This window comes from Manis javanica, chromosome X (assembly GCF_040802235.1).
Source record: "Manis javanica isolate MJ-LG chromosome X, MJ_LKY, whole genome shotgun sequence".
NCBI classification, from domain to species: Eukaryota; Metazoa; Chordata; class Mammalia; order Pholidota; family Manidae; genus Manis; species Manis javanica.
This window is the reverse complement of record NC_133174.1, coordinates 46,062,098-46,085,971: the sequence shown is the minus strand read 5'-3', so window position 1 is coordinate 46,085,971 and position 23,874 is coordinate 46,062,098. Positions and strand designations below refer to the sequence as shown.

Below are 23,874 nucleotides of genomic sequence, written 5' to 3'. Positions count from 1 at the left end.
TTTACTTGACTCCCCCCATCACCAAGTCCCCCCCACATACTGACCACACATTTTTAATTTTCAAATTAAGTCTCAGGTGATTTTACACAGCAAGGGTTGAGAACTTCAGATTTAATTTTTAAGTAAATTATTTTAAGATAATTCTAAGTAGTTTGATTTCTGACAGATGTGTTTCCTGAACTAAATGCTTCATGTGGTCCTTCTGGGTGAAGTTCACTTGTTAGATAATGGTAGGCTTTTTGTAATTAAGTTCTTGACATTTGAATAAAGAGTATTAGTTTAAAGGCTGATGTCTTACTTTTCTGTTAAGAGATGGGCGAGACTGAAAAAGCACTCATGTCTTTGAAATTGGATGTGATGAGATGGGAAATAAGCCAGTCATCGTTATAATTCATCTTTTACGCCAAATCCAGCCACAAGTAAGGAAGGGGATGTTGCTCAGGTCATTCTTAAAGGGTAGACTAGGATTATTACAGAGTACTGATTTAATTATGTAGTCTCTTTCTCTCTTCCTTGATTTGCATAACTTTCATGCAATGCTGCTTGTATTTTTTGTTGGGAATGCTAAGAAAGGGCTCCTTGGCATGCTGCCATTTCCTCTCTGTTGGCAAAACGAATCTACAACTTTAGTGAGCCCTGTTTTGTTGCCTAATTCTTTTGATGCCAGTTTATTTTTCTAAGTAATTTGAAGTAATGACCAGAAAGGTAACTCTGCAATCTGCAGCTTCACAGGACTGAAGGTAGAGGATATGTTGGAGATGAGTTCTCAGACACCGTTCTCACCTCCAAAGTCAATATTGGAGTTTTCAGATTCCTCCTTCTTGGTATCCCTACTCTTATTTTCTTTAACTATACTGCAATACAGGAAAGCACCAAGATCAACAATGTACACTTACTTGAGGTGTATAGTGTTTGCAGATTTTGAAGGAGAGACTGTCAATGTATTTCAGCAGATAGTTTCCAGATTTGTCTTGGGTGAGTAAAGGCTAGTCCTCAGTTGCTTTATTACTGTGTCTTACTACCAGTGTCCAGTAAAATCTAGGTCAGCAATCCTCAGGCTCATGTTTTATGTGGTCAAAAATAGGGAGGTTACCATAAAACTCTTAGAAAAAAACTTAGGCAAAAATCTCTTGGACATAAACATGAGCGACTTCTTCATGAACATATCTCCCCAGGCAAGGGAAACAAAAGTAAAAATGAACAAGTGGAACTATATCAAGCTGAAAAACTTCTGTACAGCAAAGGACACCATCAATAGAACAAAAAGGTACCCTACAGTATGGGAGAATATATTCATAAATTACAGATCCAATAAAGGGTTGACATCCAAAATATATAAAGAGCTCACGCACGTCAAGAAACAAAAAGCGAATAATCCAATTAAAAAATGGGCAGAGGAGCTGAACAGACAGTTCTCCAAAGAAGAAGTTCAGATGGCCAACAGACACATGAAAAGATGCTCCACATAGCTAGTTATCAGAGAAATGCAAATTAAAACCACAATGAGATATCACCTCACACCAGTAAGGATGGCTACCATCCAAAAGACAAACAACAACAAATGTTGGTGAGGTTGTGGAGAAAGGGGAACCCTCCTACACTGCTGGTGAGAATGTAAATTAGTTCAACCATTGTGGAAAGCAGTATGGAGGTTCCTCAAAATGCTCAAAATAGAAATACCATTTCACCCAGGAATTCCACTTCTAGGAATTTACCCCAAGAATGCAGCACTCCAGTTTGAAAAAGACAGATGCACCCGTATGTTTATCACTGCACTGTTTACAATAGCCAAGATATGGAAGCAACCTAAATATCCATCAGTAGATGAATGGATAAAGAAGATGTGGTACATATACACAATGGAATATTATTCAGCCATAAGAAGAAAACAAATCCTACAATTTGCAACAACATGGATGGAGCTAGAGAGTATTATGCCCAGTGAAATAAGCCAAGCAGAGAAAGACAAATACCAAATTATTTCACTCATCTGTGGAGTATAAGAACAAAGGAAAAACTGAAGGAACAAAACAGCAGCAGAATCACAGAACCCAAGAATGGACTAACAGTTACCAAAGGGAAAAAGACTGGGGAGAATGGGTGGGAAGGGAGGGATAAGGGCAGGGTAAAAGAAAGGGGGCATTATGATTAGCATGTATAATGGGGGGCGGGGGCATGGGGAGGGCTGTACAACACAGAGAAGACAAGTAGTGATTCTACAGCATCTTACGCTGATGGGCAGTGACTGTAATGGGGATTGTGGGGAGGACTTGGTGAAGGGGGGAGCTAAGTAAACATAATCTGCATGTACTTGTAGATTAACGATAAAATAAAAAAAATAGGGATGCTGTGTCTGTAGGTGGTGGGGTGGCAGGATGGACTGTGCATGTAGATAACAGTGTACTGTCGTTATGGAGCAAATTTCGTTTGAATTGAGATTCTTCTACTTAACTGTGTGGCTACTTTTGCCTTAGTACACTGGAAATGATCTTCATTTCCAAGTTACAAGGATTAGAGATAATATATAATAGGTGGCCAGTAAATGCTAGTTGTTGTTATATTTTCGATAAATGGGTTCTCAGAGTATTTGTTAGGTAGATATTAATGTAAATAATCAGAAACTAGACCAGATTGAAAGGCCTGACAATCAGGTGTTTGTCCCCTTTAACAAATCAGTTAATGTGATGTCTGTGCCTCTATAATCAAATAATGAAAGCATGCTGGATTTCAAGATTCAGCTTGCTGCTTCCTGACATAATGGGTGGTCTGGGCAGTTTTCACCTGAATTTGGTTTCAGAAACTGCAGCTAGCCAAAAGGAATCTCTGCAAGCCAAAAATAAAGGGAGTATTTGCTTTGTGGCATGTTGGAGTTTAGTGTGCTCTAAGCATTTTTATTTAAGAACAGCTATAATGCTTTCCCATGATTTCAGTGGAAATTGTAGGCTGATTTTGATTCACCCACACTCCCATATATGTGTGCAGCATTTCTTACTTTACCAATAGTAGATCAAATCAATAAATAATAAATATTGAGTGAGTGCTGTATGTCAAACTCCAGGATTAAACAGCAGAAGGTATAGGAAGGATGCTCCAAGAGCTGGCAGCAACCAACTCCAAGGCATTTGTTTAGATGATGATCTTAATTTGATGCATACCCTTTGGCTCAAGAACTACTATTTTCCACCTTAAGAACAATTTTACAAAAGAAAAATTCTCATTATAAATGATGCATGATTATAGAAAATTTGGAAGGAGCCGAACAGCGGGAAACATACATAAAACTGTGTTATCCTGCTCCCTAGAGGCAGCCCCTGATAATGTATATTTGTTACTTTTCCAGGTTTTGTGGGTTTTTTGGTTTTTTTTTACTTCCCCACCCTGTGGCGGGACATTTGATCATTAATTGTCAAGGAAATGACAGGTACCCGGTATACTGTAAGCACAGAGGGAGGGATACACAGTTTTAAGAGATTAGGAAGAGGATTGTCCTAATTCTGATTAGTATTTGCTGTTTAAAACCCACATAATATTCATTGTGTTAAGGTGAAATAGAGGTCAAATTGGTTCTCTACTCTCAGCCTTCTTAGGGATTTTCTTTCTGCTATTTCCTCTTCCCCTCTACTGTCAATGACCCTATAATTCTCTGCTTGTGTTTACAGCCAACCTTTTCAAAATAGTTTTCTACACATGTCATCTATATTGCCTCACTTACCATCAATTCTCTGACCCACTGCTTCCAGTGGGAAAGTCTGGCTTCCTTTCCCACCACCCCAGTGAAACTATTCCTTGTCAGGTTAAATCTTTTCTCAATTTCAGTGGACATTTTTCTGGACATACTCCCACTTTCACATTTGACACAATTGATCAGTCTTGCCATCTTTGGTCTCATGATAGCATCCTCTCCTTTGCTGGGTTCTCTTCTTTTGCCTTATCTTTAAATGTTAGATCAAATAAGAACTCATTTCCTGGCCTCTTTCCTCCTTTTCTCTATATGTGATCATCTCCAGACTCATGGCTTCAAATACTGTCTATATGCTGACAACTACAAATTTTATTCTCAGTGTGTACTGAACTCCATTTTGGGAATACTTGCATACCTATCGTGGAATATTCTGTGCTAGATGCTGAGAGCTTAACATGTAGAAAATCAAAGCAGGTGTATTAATTGATATTTTCTGTGATAGAAACAAACAGGGTACTACAATAGAAAAATAACAATTAGACCAGCTTTAGGTGGGTTGCCATTAGAAGCCACTGTGGGTCTTAGATTAACATAAGTTCCTCAAATGAACTAGCTGTGGGAAGAATGGAAATGTGGGGCACAAGCATTCCAGTGGGAATAACAGCATTTGTAAAGTTCTGGAGGCCAGAAAGAACTTAAGAGTGTTTCAGAAACTAAACAGAAGGACTAGTGTGGTTTTTCAGAGAGGCGACTAGAGAGTTCCAGGAGCCAAATCATGTCAGGGCCCTGTGGGTCATGGTTAGAGTTTGGATATAATTATAGGGAAACCTTTGAAAGGTTTTAAGTGTAACACAAACTGATTTATGTTCTAAGAAAATTACTTTTGCTGCTCTATGGAGAATGGATTGGATGAATGTGAGTATGGAAGTGGGGAAATCAGTTATCCGTATTTCACAGTTGAGGAAACAGAAGTGCATAGAGGCTGATTTGTCCATGCTCATACAGTGAATAAGTAGTATAGCAGGGATTCTAAGCTGGGTTTCCTCATTCTGAGCCTATATTCTGATCTGGTACTTCTCAAACTTTGATGTGTGAGTAACCTGAAGATCTTAATAAAGTAAAAATTGGACTCCTCAAGTCTGGGTGGGGCCTGAGATTCTGAATTTTGTTAATCCAAGGTGAGGTCAGTGCTGATGATCCTTCAACCAGACTTTGAATAGTAAGACTAGTCTACCACTACATTCAACTGGTGTCAGCCAGATTTGAGAACTACAGATGTTCTCTGCCCTTAAGCTGATACTCAAAGTCATTCTAAACTTGATAAACTGAAGGTGATTACTACAGAGTGAGTTACCCTTATCCTTTACAGAGCAACTTCCTCAGTATATTTTACTTGTGCACACTTGTCTTGATACAGAGCCTAAAAAGCCAAGATTCTAACCTCAGTGGTAAATGAAGATTGGAGGAATGAGGAAGTGAAAAAAGAAATAATTAAATAGAAGTTAATAACAACTATGGATGGTGGTTCATAATAATTCATCAGTTTCCTTGAAGTTGAGCTTTCTAACCTAAGTTTAGGAAGAAATATGTGTAGATTGCTTGGTGCTCAGAGTTCTGGTCTGATCCAACAAAGGCAGTAGGCCATTTCCGGGGATTTGTTTAGAACTAACTTCTTTTTGTTAGCCCTGGTTTTGCGGGTGGAGGGGCTGTTAATGTAATGGGATTTTCACCTATTTAACTTCTAAGCATTAGATAGAATTCATTCCCACCTTATGGTTCCCATCACTAGTGAGACTGATAGTATCCCAGCTTCTCACCTTAAATCCTAGTTTCCTCACTTATAGTAATTTTTTGAGCTATAGCATTCAACAGTGTAGAAGTGTCTGTCTCAAATTTTTATTTTCATCTGCAACCATTTATTGTAGTAATAAAACTAGTAAATAAAGTGAACAACATGTTCCAAACTCATTCTGTGAGGCTAGCGTCACTCTAATACCAAAACCAGGTAAAGACACCACAAAAAAAGAAAATTACAGACCAATATCCCTGATGAATGTAGATGCAAAAATACTCAACAAAATATTAGCAAACCAAATTGAAAAATATATCAGAAAGATAACTATGATCAAGTAGGATTTATTCCAAGGATGCAAGGATGGTACAGTATTAGAAAATCCTTCAGCATCATCTACCGCATCAACAAAAAGAAGGACAAAAACCACATGATTAACATCCATTCATGATAAAAACTCTCCAAAAAATGGGTATAGAGGGCAAGTACCTCAACATAATAAAGGCCATATATGACAAACTCACAGTCAACATACTTAACAGCGAGAAGGTGAAAACCTTTCCTTTAAGATCAGGAACAAGACAAGGATGCCCACTCTCTCCACCTTTATTCAACATAGTTCTGGAGGCCCTCACCACAGCAATTAGACAAAACAAAGAAATAAAGGGCATAGAGATTGGCAAAGAATTCAAACTGTCTCTGTTTGCATATGACATGATATTGTACATAAAAACCCTAAAGAATCCACTCCAGAAATACTAGACCTAATATCTGAATTCAGAAAAGTTGCAGGATACAAAATTAATACAGATATCTGTTGCATTCCCTATACACTAATGATGAACTAGCTAGCATAAAGAGAAATCAGAAAAACAATTCCATTCACAGTTGCATCAAAAAGAATAAAATACCTAGGTATAAACCTAACCAAGGAAGTGAAAGACGTATACTTTGAAAACTACAAGATACTCATGAGAGAAATTAAAGAAGATACCAATAAGTGGAAACACATTCCCTTCTCATGGACAGGAAGAATTAATATTGTTAAAATGGCCATCCTGCCTAAAGCAATCTACAGATTCAATGCAATTCCTATCAAAATACCAACAGCATTCTTCAATGAAGTAGAGCAAATTGTTCTAAAATTCATATGGAACCACCAAAGACCCCGAATAGCCAAAACTATCCTGACAAGGAAGAATAAAGCTGGGGGTATTATGCTCCCTAACTTCAAGCTCTACTACAAAGCTACAGTAATCAAGACAATTTGGTACTGGCACAAGAACATAACAGTAGACCACAGTAGACCAATGGAACAGACTAGAGAGCCCAGATACAAACCCAACCATATATGGTCAATTAATATACGATAAAGGAGCTATGGACATATGATGGGGAAATGACAGCCTCTTCAACAACTGGTGCTGGCAAAACTGGACAGCTACATGCAAGAGAATGAAACTGGATTATTGTTTAACCCCATACACAAAGTAAACTCGAAATGGATCAATGACTTGAATGGAAGTCATGAAACCATAAAACTCTTCGAAGGCAACATAGGCAAACATCTCCTGAATGTAAACATGAGGAACTTATTCCTGAATGCATCTCGAGCAAGGGAAACAAAAGCAAAAATGAGCACATGGGACTACATCAAACTGTAAAGCTTCTGTATGGCGAAGGACACTATCAACAGAACAAAAAGGCATCCTACAGTATGGGTATTTGTAAATGACATATCTGACAAGGGGTTAACATTCCAAAATATATAAAGAACTCATATACCTCAACACCCAAAAAACAAGTAATCCAATGAAAAAATGGGCAGAGGACATGAAGAGACAATTCTCTAAAGAAGAAATTCAGATGGCCAACAGTCAACATGAAAAGATGCTCTGCATCACTAATCATCAGGGAAATGCCAATTAAAACCACAATGAGATATCACCTCACACCAGTTAGGATGGCCAGCATTGAAAAGACTAAGAACAACAAATTGGTGAGGATGTGGAGAAAGGGGAATCCTCCTACATTGCTGGTGGGAATGTAAGCTAATTCAACCACTGTGGAAAGTAATATGGAAGTTTCTCAAAAACTAAAAATAGAAATACCATTTGACCTGGGAATCCCACTCATTGGAATTTACCCAAAGAATACAACTTCTCAAATTCAAAAAGACGTGTGCACCCCTATGTTTATCACAGCACTATTTACAATAGCCAAGATATGGAAGCAACCTAAGTGTCCATCTGTAGGTGAATGGCTAAAGAAGAGGTGGTACATATACACAATGGAATACTACTCAGCCATAAGAAAGAAACAAATCCTACCATTTGCAACTACATGGGTGGAGCTGGAGGATATTATGCTCAGTGAAATAAGCCAGGCGGAGAAAGACAAGTGCCAAATGATTTCCCTCATTTGTGGAGTATAATAATGAAGCAAAACTGAAGGATAAAAACAGCAGCAGACTCACAGATTCCAAGAATGGACTAGAGGTTACCAAAGGAGAGGGGTGTGGAAGGGCAGGTGGGGAGGGAGGGAGAAGGGGATTGAGGGGGTAGTATGTTTAATGCACATAGTGTAGGGGGTCAGGGGGAAGACAGTGTAGCACAGAGAAGGCAAATAGTGACTCTGTGGCATCTTAATACACTGATGGACAGTGACTGCAATGGGATATGGGTGCGTACTTGATAATAGGGGTGAATGCAGTAACCACATTGGTTTTTCATGTGAAACCTTCATAAAAGTGTATATCAGTAATACGTTAATAGAAAAAAGTAGACCAGGTTATTGTTAAACATGGACTTGGGAACCTTATCAGAAAGGCTTGGATTTAGATCTTTATGCCTGACATCCACTAACCAGGGAAAGTACTTAATTTAGCTAAGCCTCCATTTTCTATCTGTAAATAGGGACAAAACTTCGCTTGAGTGGTGAAGAGTGTGTGAAAGACTATAATATGAAGCCCCAAAGTGCATTCTTTGGAGTACTTAAATGTTGGACTTTGAGTAGATGCCACTTGGGAAAAAATGGTTCTATGCCCAAAGAAGTTTACTTTATTCAAGATATCTTGGAGCAGTTAGTATGTCAGTCATCCATGTGACTGTCCTGAAAGAAGACAGATTCCATCCATAACGTTTCCCAAATTAGTGGAACCTGGTCTCCTACATGGAGCAGAATGCTTTGGGAAACCCCAGCCTAAGTATTGTCTGGCTTGTAGTGGGCACTCAAAAAATGCTCTCTTCACATTGTGAAACCAGCTTAGAAATGGAATAACTAGGAACAAAAAAACCCTTGAATTTTCTTAATTGATATCTTATGGATAGTGATATCTTTCTTTTTTAAACTCCAGATGTTTTTTACAACAAAATTATGAAAACCAGGTTAACATTGCATTTGTTAGGGTACATATGTGTGTGTGTTCATTTGATTTGGCTTGGCTTTTTAATTGGGTGCCTTTATTATCTGAATCTGTTTATGGAATATTTGGAACCTCCACACTGTGGGGAAAAGCCAGATGTGCTTGCTGTCCCAGAACCTGTCCCGGCTAGGGCATGAGCACGAGACCTAAGCTTGACCAATTAGATGCTTAAACTTGGGACTTTGCGTCTAGAACCACTGACAAATTACCTGAGACTTTTGAGAAGTCATCCTGCCACCAGTAATAGCTTCTAGACATCCAGAGTCTCTTGTTGGCAACAGAGGTACCCCCTCACCCCACTCCAACTAAGCTGTTGTCTGGAATAGTTCTTGGTTGTAGTTCCAGTATGCATAGCTTCCTTGGTTCTTCGTGTTTTCTGAATGTTGATCTCTAAGCCTTCCGTTGATTCTGTGAGCTATTAGTTATCCTTCCAAGTAAATCACTTTTCTTGTTTAGTTAGCCAGTCTATTGTTCTTAACTCAGCCCCTTGACTGGTACAAAATCCTAAGTTAAAACAGCTTTCTTTATAGTGAGATACTTAATTGTGTGAATATTTACCAGTGACCTTGTCTACATCTTTTTACACCAGTAAAATAGTTCTGAGTTTATTTGTGCAAGTTACTTGGTGCTTTTGTTTTGGAGATTGGGTTTTATTGTTGAGTTTCGAGAGTTACTTGATATGTTCTGGATACTATATATAGGTTGCAAATATTTCCTCCCAGTAAGTTTAATAGTTTTATGTTTAAGTCCATGATCCTTTTTTTTTTTTCACTTTGCATTTTTTTAACTGGAAATTTGTACCTTTTGACCCCCTTCATCCATTTTGCCTACCTCCTGCCTCTGGCAACCACCAGTCTGGTTGGTTGGCTTTTAGATTCCACATATAAGATGATGTGGTATTTGTCTTTCTCTGATTTATTTTACTTAGCATAATACCCTCATGGTCTGTCCATGTTGTCATAAATGGAAATATTTCATTATTTTTTATGGATGAATAATACTATAGTGCATATGTATGCCACATTTTCTTTACCCACTTATCCATCAATGGATGGTTGCTTCCATGTCTTGGTTGTTATAAATACTGCTGCAATAAACGGGATGCATAGATCTTTTCGAGTTGGTGTTTTCATTTCTTTGGATAAATACCCAGAAGTGGAATTGCTGGGTTATATTTTTAATTTTTTGAGGAACCTACACAGTTTCTGCTCCATTTTACATTTCCACCAACAGTGTACAAGGATTCCCTTTTTTTCACATTCTCACCACATAATCCATTTTGAGTTAATCTTTATAAGTATTAAATAGGTCAAAGTTCATCTTTTTGCCTATAGATGGGTATTTTGTACTTGTCTCTGGTACCATTTGTTGATAAAACTATCATTTGAATTGCTTTTTCACCTTTGTCAAAATCAGTTTGGCATATTTGTATGGGTCTATTTTTTGGTTCTCTGTTCTGGTCCGTTAGGATGTGTCTATCCCTCCTAATACTACATATACAGTTATGTGTATGATTCCTCCCTCCTCTTTTTCAAAATTGTTTTAAGTATTACAGTTCCTTTGTCTTTTCATATACATTTCAGTATAATATCAGCTTATTAAAAAAGAATCTTGCTGGGCTTTGGATGGTAACTATATTAAACCTGTATATCAATTTGAGGAGAATTGTTGAGTCTTCTTAATCCATTAATATGGTATACTTCCTCATGTATTTAGATCTTCTTTGATTTTTCTTAAATAGCATTTTGTAGTTTTAGCATATAAGTCCTGTACATGCTTTGTTAGATTTCTACCTAAGTATTTCAAATTTCTTTGAGTGATTGTGTGTGGTGGTGTACTCTTAAGTTTGGAGTCCATGTGTCCAGTGCCAGGGTAGAAATGTGATTGATTTGTGTGTGTTTTTCTTGTATCCTACAACTTTGCCAAGGTCACTTACTAATTTGGGGAGGTTTTTTATAGAGTCCTTGGTATTTTCTATTTTAGATAACCCTTTGTCATCTGTAAATAGGGACAGTTTGGTTTTTTTTCCCTTTTGGATCTGTACTGTTACTTCCTTTTCTTATCTCATTGCAGTGGCTAGAACTTGAAACACTGAGTTGAGTAAAAGTGGTAAGAATGGACATCCTTATCTAGTTCCTAATTTTGGGGGGAAAGAGTTCAGTGCTTTGGGTTGTATGGTTTTGGGGCTGACTGTACTTCCTGCCACTTGCTCCAAGTAATGCATGTGAGAAGTTTTGTGAGAAAAAGCAAGCCTAAGAGTAAGTGTACAAATAGCTCACTTACAGTTTCTACCACGTGAAATGGATTGTTGTGAGAATCCTGTTAGCCTCCTTTTAGATATTTGGAAGTGATTGGCAGCAGGCATTTTGTTCATTTTCTGTTTGATACTAAGGTAATTTTTTTTAGAAAGTAATCTAGAGTCACATACCCTAAATGTGAACTATACAGGGGAAACATCTTTTTTTCTTAGGGAATGGTCTGTACAGAAACATTTTAGAACATATTCTGAAATTTTCACCAGCTCTTTTTGAAGGCCTATTGGTTGAATGGGTGCCAACCATACAAGCAGATATATATTATTTCCACAGTACTAAGTATGTTGGAGTAAATCTAAGACAAAAGCTGCCTAAAATTTATACTTGTGCTTGGTCAGCTTTATATTAATGGCAGCCTTCTTAGGGAAGGTACACTGACCTCCTGTGACTGGTATGTAGTAAATATATTGTAGCAGCCGAATCCCTGGTGTGTAAAGGGCCAACAATTCACCTCTACCTCTGTGCATGTATCTAAGTTGTTCCTTTATTTCAAGATGGCAGAGCATCTTGAAGGACCCGTCTGCCATTAAAGATCACCCAGGTTAATACTATGAGTCCAGTCAGACTGTTGTCCACTTTTTGAGCCTTCCGTATTAGATGGCCTTAGTGAAATGATTGGGTTCTTTGCTCAGGACATTTTTAGTGGAGTCTTATACCTTATTTTCTAATTAAAAAGTAAAAATACTGTATTGCCTTTGTTCTTATGACAAAACTAATATATTTTTATTGGTTTAAACAGTGAAAGATACAGAGATGCACAGATAAAACAATCATACTAAATCCTTTTGGTTAGCAGCGAGTGCACATTTTGATGCACACCCCTTCTGAGCAGTTTTCTCTAGACGTACATTTATACTGATCATTCTGTTCTGTAACCTTTTTATTTCACCTTGAACATCTTTGCATGCTGTTATATAATTGTGTACAATATTATGAACCATTGTGTTATGTTTTGTTTTAAACAAATCCTAATTTTGAATATTTGATTCTTTGCAATTTTTCACTATTATATGTGGTCATGCACTATTGATTCTTATATTTGTGTACCTTCTTATAATTTTCTTTGGATAAATTCCTAGAAGTGGAATTGCTAAGTTTTCCAGAAAACTGCAGGGATATGGTGAATTTTTCCATCTTGATGTGTGTTAAAAACATTCCTTTATTTTAATTATGAGTTTGAGAGGTGTGTAAAAAGTGTTTTAATTTTGGTTTAATTGGATACAAGCTTATAAGACATAATGGATGTGGGCCAATTTTATCTGGAGAGATTCTTTACCTTTCCCTACCTCATAGCTGTTCTCTGAGTTGGCATGACATCATAATTCCAGAGTTTTTCCCTTAAGCATTTTGCTTGCTCTGCATTCTATATTGTCTATTATAAGCATATAGAGCTAAGATTGCAATTTTAAGTTCTCACTTCTTTGGGGATTTTCTTTTCAGATCATAAAACAGGAAATTGAAAAAATGAAAGTAGACAGGACTAAACTGAAAAAGACACCTACTGAGGCTGTAAGTATCCAAAAGTTTGCTCTGTCTGTTTTTTCATTCCAGAAAAAAAATCCTTGTTATCAGTTCACCCATACTGACTTTCCAAATACATCATCACTTATTTTATATATATATATATATATATATATATATATATATATATATCAAGTATGGTTAAAGCAGCAACTTTTCTTGAAACAAATTTTCTTTTGAACTAACCTAGATTTTTAAAAGTGCGTATAAGCTAGTGACCAATGGAATGTGAGCACTAAATAGTTCATAGCTGTATATGGCTGAAGTAGGTTGACTGGCTGCTGTTCTTATCATTGAAAGGCAGTGTGGTATGGAAAGAGTAGTTGTAGATTCAAATTCTGTCTGTATTTCTGGATTTTGTGTAATTTTGTTTTCTAGAAACTTAAAGTAACACCTTTCATACTAGATTTCTTGTGAGGCCAGTGTTTTAGCTTTCTTTATTCCTGATTCTTAATCATACAATTCAGCTTAACCTGTGTTTTGGGTGGCCATGTCACTTGATCTTATGTCAGCAATAGAAATCCCAGCTTCAGTCCAATATTTTATCAGCTAGTCTACCATGTTCTGAGGTTAAGAATTCATTACATTGTTATGACACTTCTGTAGTCCTCATGTGCTGTACTTGAAGGAGCACAAGCTTTGGAATTAGACATGGGTTTGAATCTTAATAGATTCTTGTGGCTGTCAGTTTATTAACTTGGTTAGTTCCCCAACTAAAAAACAGGGTTGATAATTCTTCCCTAATTCATGTGAGGTAGTTGCTGAGCAAAGTATTGGGCCCATAATCAATTAGTTCATTTTCTAAATACAGGCTGATTGTTTTTTAAAAAACTGTAACTACCTGGCAGGTATCATCTATGGATATCACTATTAACATTTTGCTATATTTCTTCTAGTCTTTAAAAGATTATTTCATCTGTATTAATGAGTATGAGAAGTGCTACTTCCCCAAACCTTCTCCAGCATTACAGATAGTCTTTTAAATTTTTGTTAATAAATGGAGAAAAATATTTTACTATTCTAATTTACATGCTTTAGTTATATGTATTTTCAAATTCATTGGCCTTATATCAGTTGTCTGCTCTTGCTATTCATTTTGTGTTTGACATTGGAATATCAGATTGTTTTCTACTGCCATAAATATTGAGTATATTTTTTTATCTGTTGCAGATACTTTGATTTCCTTTTGATTTTATTGTTGGTGTGTTTTGACATTTATAATTTTTGACAATTATGTACTAAAATTTTTTTTGGAAACTGAAGAGTAGAAAGAAAACCTCCCTTAAGAAACTATACAAATTAAAACAGTGGCATTAGTATAAGAGAATAAAGGACCTAGGAAAGGATCCTAGCCTACATACACATAAGAACTTAAGATAATTATAGGAATTATAAATTGACAGGGAAGGGCATTATTAGTCACAAAACTATGCCAGGACAATTGTTTGACTTGTGAGTGTTGGAGGACTGTTATATATTGAAAGAAATTCTAGATAAGTTAAAAGTCAAATATTTTTTAAAGAAATAAATTATAGGAGAAATAGAACATAGAGGTAAATATTTACCTGATCTCAGGTGGGATAGTCCTTCCAAGCTCTGAAGCAAAGGGAAAAAAATGGAAATGTAAAGTACTATATTCAAAGTAAAAAAAGGCACATGACAAGCTCTGGAAAAACATTTGTAACAAGATGTAGTTAATATCTTTTAGTAGCTAAATCAGTAGAAGAGGTGGATACCCCAATGACAAAATAGACATGGGCCATTTCAGAAAAGAATAGTCAGTAAACTTCCAGAGTAATTCAACCTCATAAATAATCAGAGAAATGCAAATTTATTTTTAACCTAGTGGATTGTTAGGTATTTGTCCTTAGAGTCATACCTATATACAAATTCCTGGCTCTCAACATTTGGTAGCTGCTAGCAAATTACTTAGGATAAACTCCTGGAAGTGGGAGTTTTAGATCATTGACTATGTACATTTTTAAAAAATGTTTTTAATTAAAGTATAGTTGACTACAATAATATATTAGTTTGAGTTGTACAACATAGTGATTCAACATTTACGTGCATTATGATATGCTTACCCCAGTAAGTATAGTTACCATCTGTCACCACACAGTTATTACAATATTGTTTACTATGTTCTCTATGCTGTATTTTTAATCCCTGTGACTTACTTATTTTATAATTGAAATTTTGTATCTCTTAAGCCCCTTCATCTTTCACCCATCCATCTCCCTGCTTCCCCTCTGGCAACTATCAGTTTGTTTTCTGCATTTATGAGTCTGTTTCTGTTTTGTTGGTTTGTTTAGAATCTACATATATATGAAACCATATGGTATATGTATTTTTGTTGTTGTATTTCATTTAGTATAATACCCTCTAGGTCCATCCATGTTGTTGCAAATGGAAAGGTTTCATTTTTTATGGCTGAGTGATATTCCATTGAAGTTATATACCACATCTTCTTTATCTATGAATCTATTGGACACTTATGTTGCTTCCATATCTTGGCTATCATAAATAATGCTTCAGTAAACATAGTGGTGCATATATCTTTTTGAACTAGTGTTTTGTGTTCTTCAGGTAAATACCCAGAAGTGGAATTACTGGATCGTATGGTAGTTCTATTAATATTTTGAGGAACCTCTGTACTGTTTTTCATAGTATCTGCACCAGTTTACATTCTTACCAACAGTTTCCTTTTTACCACATATTCACCAACACTTAAATTTCTTGTCTTTTTGATACTAGCCATCCTGACTGGTGTAAGGTGATAATCTCATGGTAGTTTTGATTTGCATTTCTGTGATGATTAGTGATGTTGAACATCTTTTCATGTATCTGTTAATTATGTCTTTGGAGAATGTCTGATCAGGTTCTCTGCCCATTTTTCAAGTGGGTTACATGTTTTTGTAGTTGAACATTCTTATACAAATGCCTTTATAGTTCTACACAACTATTTATGTGGAATAAATTCCCCATGATGAAAGTGCTGAGTGAAAGTATGAGAATTAAGATAAATATTGCCAGAATACCTATGAAAATATTATACCATACTCCTCCTACACTTGGCCAATACTGTAAGCTATCAGTATTTTTTGTTTCTTTCGCAAGTCTTACTGCGGGGCCTCATCTTGAGACACGTATTTTGTTTTCTACTGTTACATACCCATTCTCCTCTTGGCTTCCACTGAGCATTCTACTGTGTACGTTTTTAAGGCTTTAAGATGTGTATTTTCCTCAAACAGCATACCTAATTTCCTGTACTGTGGTCAATACTGGGTATTATTTTTAAGAAAGACTCATTTATTTATTTATTTAACCTTTTGACCCCCTTCACCCATTTTGCCTATCAACCGTCCATTCTTTGTATCTGTGAGCTTGGTTTTACTTTGTTTTTGTTTTTTAATTCCATGCATAAGTAAGATCATGTGGTATTTGTCTTTATCTGACTTATTTCACTTAGCATCATGCCTTTAAGGTTTGTCCGTGTTGTCAAAAGTGGCAAGATTCCATTCTTTTTTATGACTGAAAAGTAGTATTCCATTGTATATGTGTATACCACACCTTTATCCATTCATCCATCAGTGGACATTAGGTGGTTGTTTCCATAACTTGGCTGTTGTAAATAATGCTGCAGTGAACATGTGTATGTTCTTTTAATTAGTGTTTTCATTTTCTTCAGATCAATACCCAGAAGTGAGATTGCTAGGTCACACTGTGGCTCTATTTTTAATTTTTTGAGGAGCCTCCATACTGTTTTCCATAGTGGCTGCACAAGAAAGCATTTATTAATCACTTTGTGTATTGGCAGCTGTGCAAAGGATATTTCCCCTGGATTTGATATCTTCATTGGAACAAATCAATATATGCAGCCATTGAACTGCTTTCCTTTGCAGTACCATCAGGAAAATTACACTCAGTTTGCGTTTATGTAGCAGGAACAAGACAACAAAGATATACTTTTGTCCCTGGTGCATTCTGCAAATTGCAGGATCCAGAAGGACCTTGATACTCCTGATAAAACAGAACATGGTACTGATAACATTTAATTGATTTCATTATGCTAACTGTCTCGTGAGCAGAAAACACAAGCACCTTAGGTACCTTAGATATTTGTGTGCCAGAAAGTGCCCTTTGAAGTTTGAGGGCCTGCCACATCAGGAAAGTTTATAGGGGTCCAGGGGTTTGGGAAATGGCTAGATTTCCCTTCCAAAGGGAGAGACAAGTTGCTGCATCTTGTACTACACACCATGAAGAAAGAGAAACAATGTATTGGGTGCTTCTTTGGATATTGGAGTCAAAATATATCACATTTGAACATGTAGCTTTTATCCATTTACTAAATAATTGGTAGTGAGGTCTGGGTCTAGAAAATAGAAAAGATTCTTTAAAGGGCTCTGCTGCAAGCAGTGCTACTACATGGACATTATGACCTAGTACATCCAGGTGTCTATCTTAGGTGTCAGCCAAAGATGCCATGTGATGCCTCTGGCAAGCCACAAGAAGAGAATTGCAGCTAAGACTCTTAGAATTTGGGCCTTACTTTCCACTGCCAACAACTGTTCTAACATTCAGAAAAGGAGCTTCTGGCTTGCTACTGGACCTTAATAAGGACTTGAATGCCTGGTTATGATACCAGCTGATTATAGGACCCAAATGTTCATCATGAACTGGGTTATCTAACACAGAATCATGAAATTGGATCTGCGTAATCGCATTCCATTAGAAACTGAAGTACTTTTCATTCCAGGCCTGAGTAGGTCCAGAAGGCATAAGTGAACTGCATAAGCAGGTAGTTCAGACTCCTATCTGTGTTAACTGTTTCTGCTGCTTCACCACCTCTCCCTCAACCTGTATGACTTAAGAGAGAGGAGGAAAAGGTGCAGGCCTAGTTCATGAAAGGATTTTATGCCATGGATTTCACATGTATTTAACTGCCACAAAAATTTGAGGTAGCTCTTAATGCTTACTTTAGAGGGAGAAAAGGTTTGGGACCTAGCTTATAGAAAACTATTTACCATTTAAGCCCCTATTGCTCCATGTTCTGTTTTAGGTGTTGAAAATACCCCTACTGTCAATCTCAAAACAATAATACTAGATACATAGGTTTTCTTAGTTCCATTTTGCAGAAGAGGATACTAAGATTCAAAGAGGTAGCTTGCCAACTACCTAATTCCAAAGCCCATCCATGCTCTTTGTTATAATTTCCTGTCAATATTTAAACTTCGGTTAACATGAGGTAAGTACTTTATGTGGCAAACTTTTGAGCCTCACATTTCCAAGGTATTATTAAGTTCTTTCCTGATAAGAAAACTGTGGCTGAGAGGTTGGACTTGCTAATGATGAGACAGTAAACATGAAGCTAAAAATTGAACCGAGATTTGTTTAGTTCCAAATCCAGGCCCATTCCCATGAATACCATACAGTTTTACAGAGTTTTACAAAGTTCACAAGCTCTTTGCCTTCCTACAGTTGGAGGGTTTAATGTTGCAGAAAAATATAGCCAATACTGTAATCTTCACCTTTAACTGTGAATTCACTAGGGCTTTCAGTGTTCTCTGATTCAGTATTCCTCATCAGGCATTCTGGTTAACTTTTAGACCATGACACAGAGTCCTTCATTTTGTTTTTATTTATGTTTAGCTTATTTCCTTTATTTCTGTTGTCTCCCTTTCCAGGTAGTTTGTCTATCTGCACACTTATCCAGGTTAAAAAATGCATAGATGGATTATTTCATTGTAAGATTTCCATTTTAATTCCAAGTGATCATCTGGCAGATTTCCACTTTTCTTAAGGAGTATATTCTGTCAACAGTTAAATTGCTGAGTGTGTTGGCTTAAGGATTCCTTTTCCCGCTACTCTTCTTTGTGTCTCCCTCAAATTCCAAAATAACCTTTGTGAATGCTGTTTGTTTCTTTCAGCCTGCAGACTGCAGAGCCTTAATAGACAAACTGAAAGTTTGTAATGATGAGCAACTCCTCTTGGAACTACAGCAGATCAAAACATGGAACATTGGAAAGGTATGTGAACCCATGCTCCCAGAAGACAGGGCTTGCTAAACAAGTACATCATTTTGCATGTTTTGATACAGAAAAAGAAACCACAATATGATGGCCTCATTCAACAATTAATAAGCTTCTGGTATATATCTAGTGTAGCTCTAGACCAGTAGCTTTTAGCCTGTGAATGGTTGTTTAAAAATCTGGAAGAAACATTAAAGGAAAATTTTGCTACCTGAGGATGAGGGACATTTACATAGGTGATGGTAAAGAATCTCAGCCAAAAATTCCTTTAGTTTTGGCACTATGACTTTGAGATAGTCTTAGGATTTTTTCTTTCAGTTTAAAACAGTTTTGTTTAGATAACTAGAAACGAACACTTCTGATAAAAATGGTTTCTGGTAGGGAGAGTCCTTGTGCTTGTAGACTAGGTTGTAGCCAGAATTTTCCCTCTGAAATTTTCTTTTATGGTATCTACTGGTGTTGTGGGGTTTGTGGTGTTACCTGGTGTTAGCACATACATACTTTGATGAATAAATATATCAACGAATTCAGGTCCGTGTGGCTGAGTAATATCTTTCTTATGGGTTTCTGTACTGGTAGGGAATTGAAGAGAAGCAAAGGTGGGAAGTGAATTTGTCTACATGTTATGCTCAGCAGTCCATTGTAGCAAAGCTCAGCTACAAAGCACCCACATAGTAAATACTTTTAACTTACTCTTAATATGTTGTTCTTTCTCTTCCCCTCCCCAGTGTGAGTTATATCACTGGGTGGATCTTTTGGACCGCTTCGATGGAATTCTGGCAGATGCTGGACAAACAGTGGAGCATATGTCATGGATGCTTGTGTGTGACAGGCCAGAAAGAGAACAACTGAAAATGCTTCTCTTGGCTGTGTTGAACTTCACAGCCTTGCTTATTGAGTACAGTTTTTCCCGGCATCTGTACAGTTCCATAGAGGTAGGAGAGTTCCAAGCCTGTGTGTTCTGTTGCTAGTATAGTTTGTGTCCAGAAATAAGGAAATTGATATTTTATTTCTCTCTGATAATTGTTTCTTTCCTTTTGATTATGGAACTCTGGGGTTTTCTATGTCATAGATAATGGTAGGATGTTTCTTGGACATAGATAACCTTCACGGGGTTGATGGGAAGATTCTTTTGTGTCAACCTGACCCTGAATTTCAAGATACAAGAAATTAATGAGAATGTAATAATACATGTATTTAAATATTCTTGGGAATTTGTAGGAATTGATCTTTGTCTCAGATTATTAGAGCCAACCCAAACCTTTTTGACAAATTTCTTACTGCTCTTCTAAGTTTTAATGTGCTACTTTTCAGTCTCTTTTCCCCTCTGCAAAATGTATGTTAATAGCATGTTGTGTGTTCTTAAAGGGTAAAGTGGGCATAGGAATCAGTGAGTTTTTGAATTGGTAAAAATTCGCTGTAAGAACTCTTTTCCTTTAGCCTAACTTTAGACTTTATGACTATTGATTAAGTGCCCTGTTGTTATGTGTTAATTTTCCCAAGTCTTCAGTAAAGAAACAGCATCAGAATCAGAACAAACAAGTAGAAAGAAAGTGGCTTAGGGAAAGATATGAAAACTGAACTAAAATTTTAAGTAGGGCATAGATAAACACCTAGAGTTTTAAGTGGGCATATATAAACAGTCTATTGAAAATTAAATAAGATGAGCTACAGAGGGAAGCCCATGGCCTTTGGGATAATCAGCAACCAGAAGTACCTGGGTTCATTGCCAGCTAAATTGCATACTGATTTTAACACTGACCAAATACTTCATTGGTCAATTTTGATTATATTAGAAAAACCAAAATAGTCACTCTCAGGTTACTCTTACCTACACTGTACCGTAACAGTCATAAATGCCACCAGCTGTTGTTGGTATTTCTTCCTTCTATATGAAGCACACTATTTTAATTAATCCAATTTTATATTTGTCACAAAGGATACAAAAGGAGCATAAAATTATCTTTCATGATATTTGTAGTCTTGCTGGAGACAGTGTTCTTGAGTTCCACTATATATTAAAATACATTTGTCTCTTGTAATCTTTTTCTTCCTGTGGGTCACATGTGCAATTTGAATTGCTGTTCACAATTGTTTACTTTTATTGGACTTTTTGGCTTGCTGCCAGATTATAAGCTTCTTGGGGACAAGGTGGGGCATATTGTTGGTGCTCAGATATTTGTAAATATTACTTGTATTGTTAAGCTTCTTGATAACTTTGTAAGTGTTGATAAATCTATTACTACATTGGCATCTTAAGTTTTCAGGGCCTAGTGTGCCTAATACTATGAATTTGCTCTTTTTTGTCCCCTTCAGCATTTAACAACTTTATTGGCTTCTTCTGATATGCAAGTGGTCCTGGCAGTCCTTAACCTTCTGTATGTATTTAGCAAAAGATCAAACTATATCACACGCCTTGGATCTGACAAAAGAACCCCACTACTTACCCGGCTGCAACATTTGGCAGAGGTAAGTCATGGGTGAAGAGTAGGACGGGCATAAAAATTGGACTATATAGTTCCTTTTCCACAGGTGTTTCTTGCAGTTGTCAAAATAGATATGAGTTCCTAAGTTAACATTACTGGCATAATTGAGTAGAACTCTGGGAGCCCACTTAGCTATTAAGTTCCAAAAAAAAAAAAACTTTAGGAAGTGTTCTCAATTTTTATGAAGTAATTTTGAGTGATTTCATGAATCTCTGCTCACAAACCTTGATTCTTATTTTTCAAAAATGGCAACTTGTTTTCTGGAAAGAAAGGTCAGAATCAGATTCTCCTTGGGAGGGAAGTATGGTGCGATGTAAGTTCTGGATATGAGTTCTGGCCTTGCTTATTATTAGCTCTGATACCAATGTTCTCATTTGAAAATTTAGTATATCCACCTTAAGAGTCATTTCAGAATAAAATAAAACTTAATGCTATGCTCAGTAATTGGTTTCTGATGGTAGTAATTATAATAGAAGGAAAAGCTTTCATATAAAAGTTCAACTCAACCAAACTTTTGTCCAGTGTTCTAGAGGCAAGTTGTTAACACATACTCAGGTTTGAGAGAGAGAGACATTGCTAGAAAGCTTTTTTGGAAGAAAATCGGTCATGTTCACTTTTTAAATGCTGCTTAAAAGTCACCTCAAATAATATAACTCAAGTTTCAGTCTATTTTTATGTGCATGATTACCTAAAAAATCATTTTCATATGCATTGTAAATAAAACATGTATTTTGTGGAAGTTCTAGGATACAAAGTATAAAGTAAATATTAATCATTTGTAATTCATGCAGAGCATGTTTTCTTCTTAACATTTGCAAGTATATGTATATAGGCATTCAACCTGTTTTAACATAGTGTAGATATTTTCTCATGTTTATTCAAAAAATTGCAAAACAATTCAACACTGGATCCCCAAGTAACACTTAAAGGAAAAAAGAAGCCATGTCAAAAAAGAAGTAGATGCTTCAAAAGCATTTGATAAAATTGAGCACATGAACAAAATTTGATGTAAACTCCTAGGAAGTTAGGAAAAGAAACTTGAAATGTATAAATTATTTACCAGAAGTCATACAGGAAAACTGAAACATTTCCATTGAATTCGAAAGTACCATAGAAATGCCACTATTACCTTTGCCACTTAAATTTGTAGTATAGGTCCTAATCAGTGTAACAAGAGGAAAGAAGGAAATGAAGGATACATGTTAAGAGAGAAAATTTATTATTTGTAGGTGATCGGATTGAGGTTTTTGGTTTTCTGGAAGACTATATCAAATTATTAGAACTAATAAAAGTACAATGAGGTAGCCACTTAAATCCTCAATATACAGAAACAAATAGCTCTTTCATGTATAAGTGATAATCAGTTAGAAAATGAGTAGAAAAAAGACCTCATTCACAGTACCAACAAGTATAATGTCTTTAAAATAAGCCACTTTGGGGCTTGATTCAAGATGGTGGTGTGAGAGGTGACACAGAGAATGCCTTGCAAAACCACAAATAGTATGAAAATATAGTTAATTGCTACAACTAACCCTAAAACAGCAACAAGAAAGAAGGCTGAACCAGACTGCATGCAGACCTCATGAACACACGATAATGTACAAAAGCCTTTTTCTGGTGGGACCCAAGCCCTTCCCCCACCCCAGCTCACCAGCTGGAGGAAGAGAAACGGAGCTAGGGAAAGGGTGGAAGCCTAGAACTGCTGAACACTGAGCCTTGGAGGTCTGCTTTGGGAGCCGAAACCTACACTGGATGTCGGGGAGCTCAGACAGGTGGAGTGCTTGAGAGACAGATTGCGGCCATTTGTGGAGCAGGGGATCCACACCCGGCCGCTCTGGGACAAAGGAAATGCCAGGCAGTTTGAGAGGCTTCCTAGCAGCAAGAGGGCTGCTGAAGGAGTGGGGTTTGCAAAGAGTTTGCTGCGCTGGGGAGGGGAGAGCTAGACAAGGTTATCTGGGCGTGCTCTACCCAACTTGTTGGGAACATTGAGGAGCTTCAGGTGCCCCATTCCCCTTGCTGCCTACTCAGCTAGGAGGCTCCCCCCCCCCCGCCCCCTGGTGACACACAGCCTGCTGTGCCTTCCTGTTAGCCTGCTGGCACCGGTTCACAAATCGGCAATCACCATGCTGGCATTAGGCCAGCCAGAGGCGGCTCAGCCTACAACAGGTATAGACGCTAAGCACAGAGGCTTACACCTGTGTGTTCGGCACACTGGCTCTGACACTTGAGACAGGCATCGCAGACAGGAATCAGGAAACAGATTGTTCCTCCCCCCAGGCACCAGCTCCACTCCCACTCGCCTACGACCCCCAGCCTCACTCTAGGGGCTGAGCAGCTCCAGAGACAGGAGCTTCTGGGCACTAGTGGGCACCACATAGAAATATGAAACATCAAAAGAACATGGTTCAGACTGAAATCTCACAAACCCCAGAAAAAAGGACCTAATGAAACTGAACTCACCAATATGCCTGAAAGAGAGTTCAAAATAAAAATCATAAACATGCTTATGGAGGTAGAGAAAAATATTCAAGAACTCAGGAATGAATTTAAGTTGGAGATTCAATCATTAAATTCCATATATGAAATGAAACATAACATGGAGGAATTTAAAAGCAGATTAAATGT

The 23,874-nt window shown here is 37.0% G+C and overlaps 1 protein-coding gene across 16 annotated transcripts in view; it reads left to right on the top strand.

The window, feature by feature from the left end:
• Positions 1-23,874, top strand: part of HUWE1 (HECT, UBA and WWE domain containing E3 ubiquitin protein ligase 1) — a 200,872-nt gene that overhangs the window by 32,876 nt on the left and 144,122 nt on the right. For all 16 annotated transcript variants that reach the window (XM_073227659.1, XM_073227656.1, XM_073227658.1 and 13 more), the window contains 4 exons: positions 12,654-12,722; positions 18,662-18,760; positions 19,492-19,698; positions 21,080-21,232. In XM_073227659.1, the coding sequence (XP_073083760.1) occupies positions 12,678-12,722; positions 18,662-18,760; positions 19,492-19,698; positions 21,080-21,232 (504 nt within the window). In that variant the 5' untranslated portion in view covers positions 12,654-12,677. The remainder of the gene's footprint in view (positions 1-12,653; positions 12,723-18,661; positions 18,761-19,491; positions 19,699-21,079; positions 21,233-23,874) is intronic.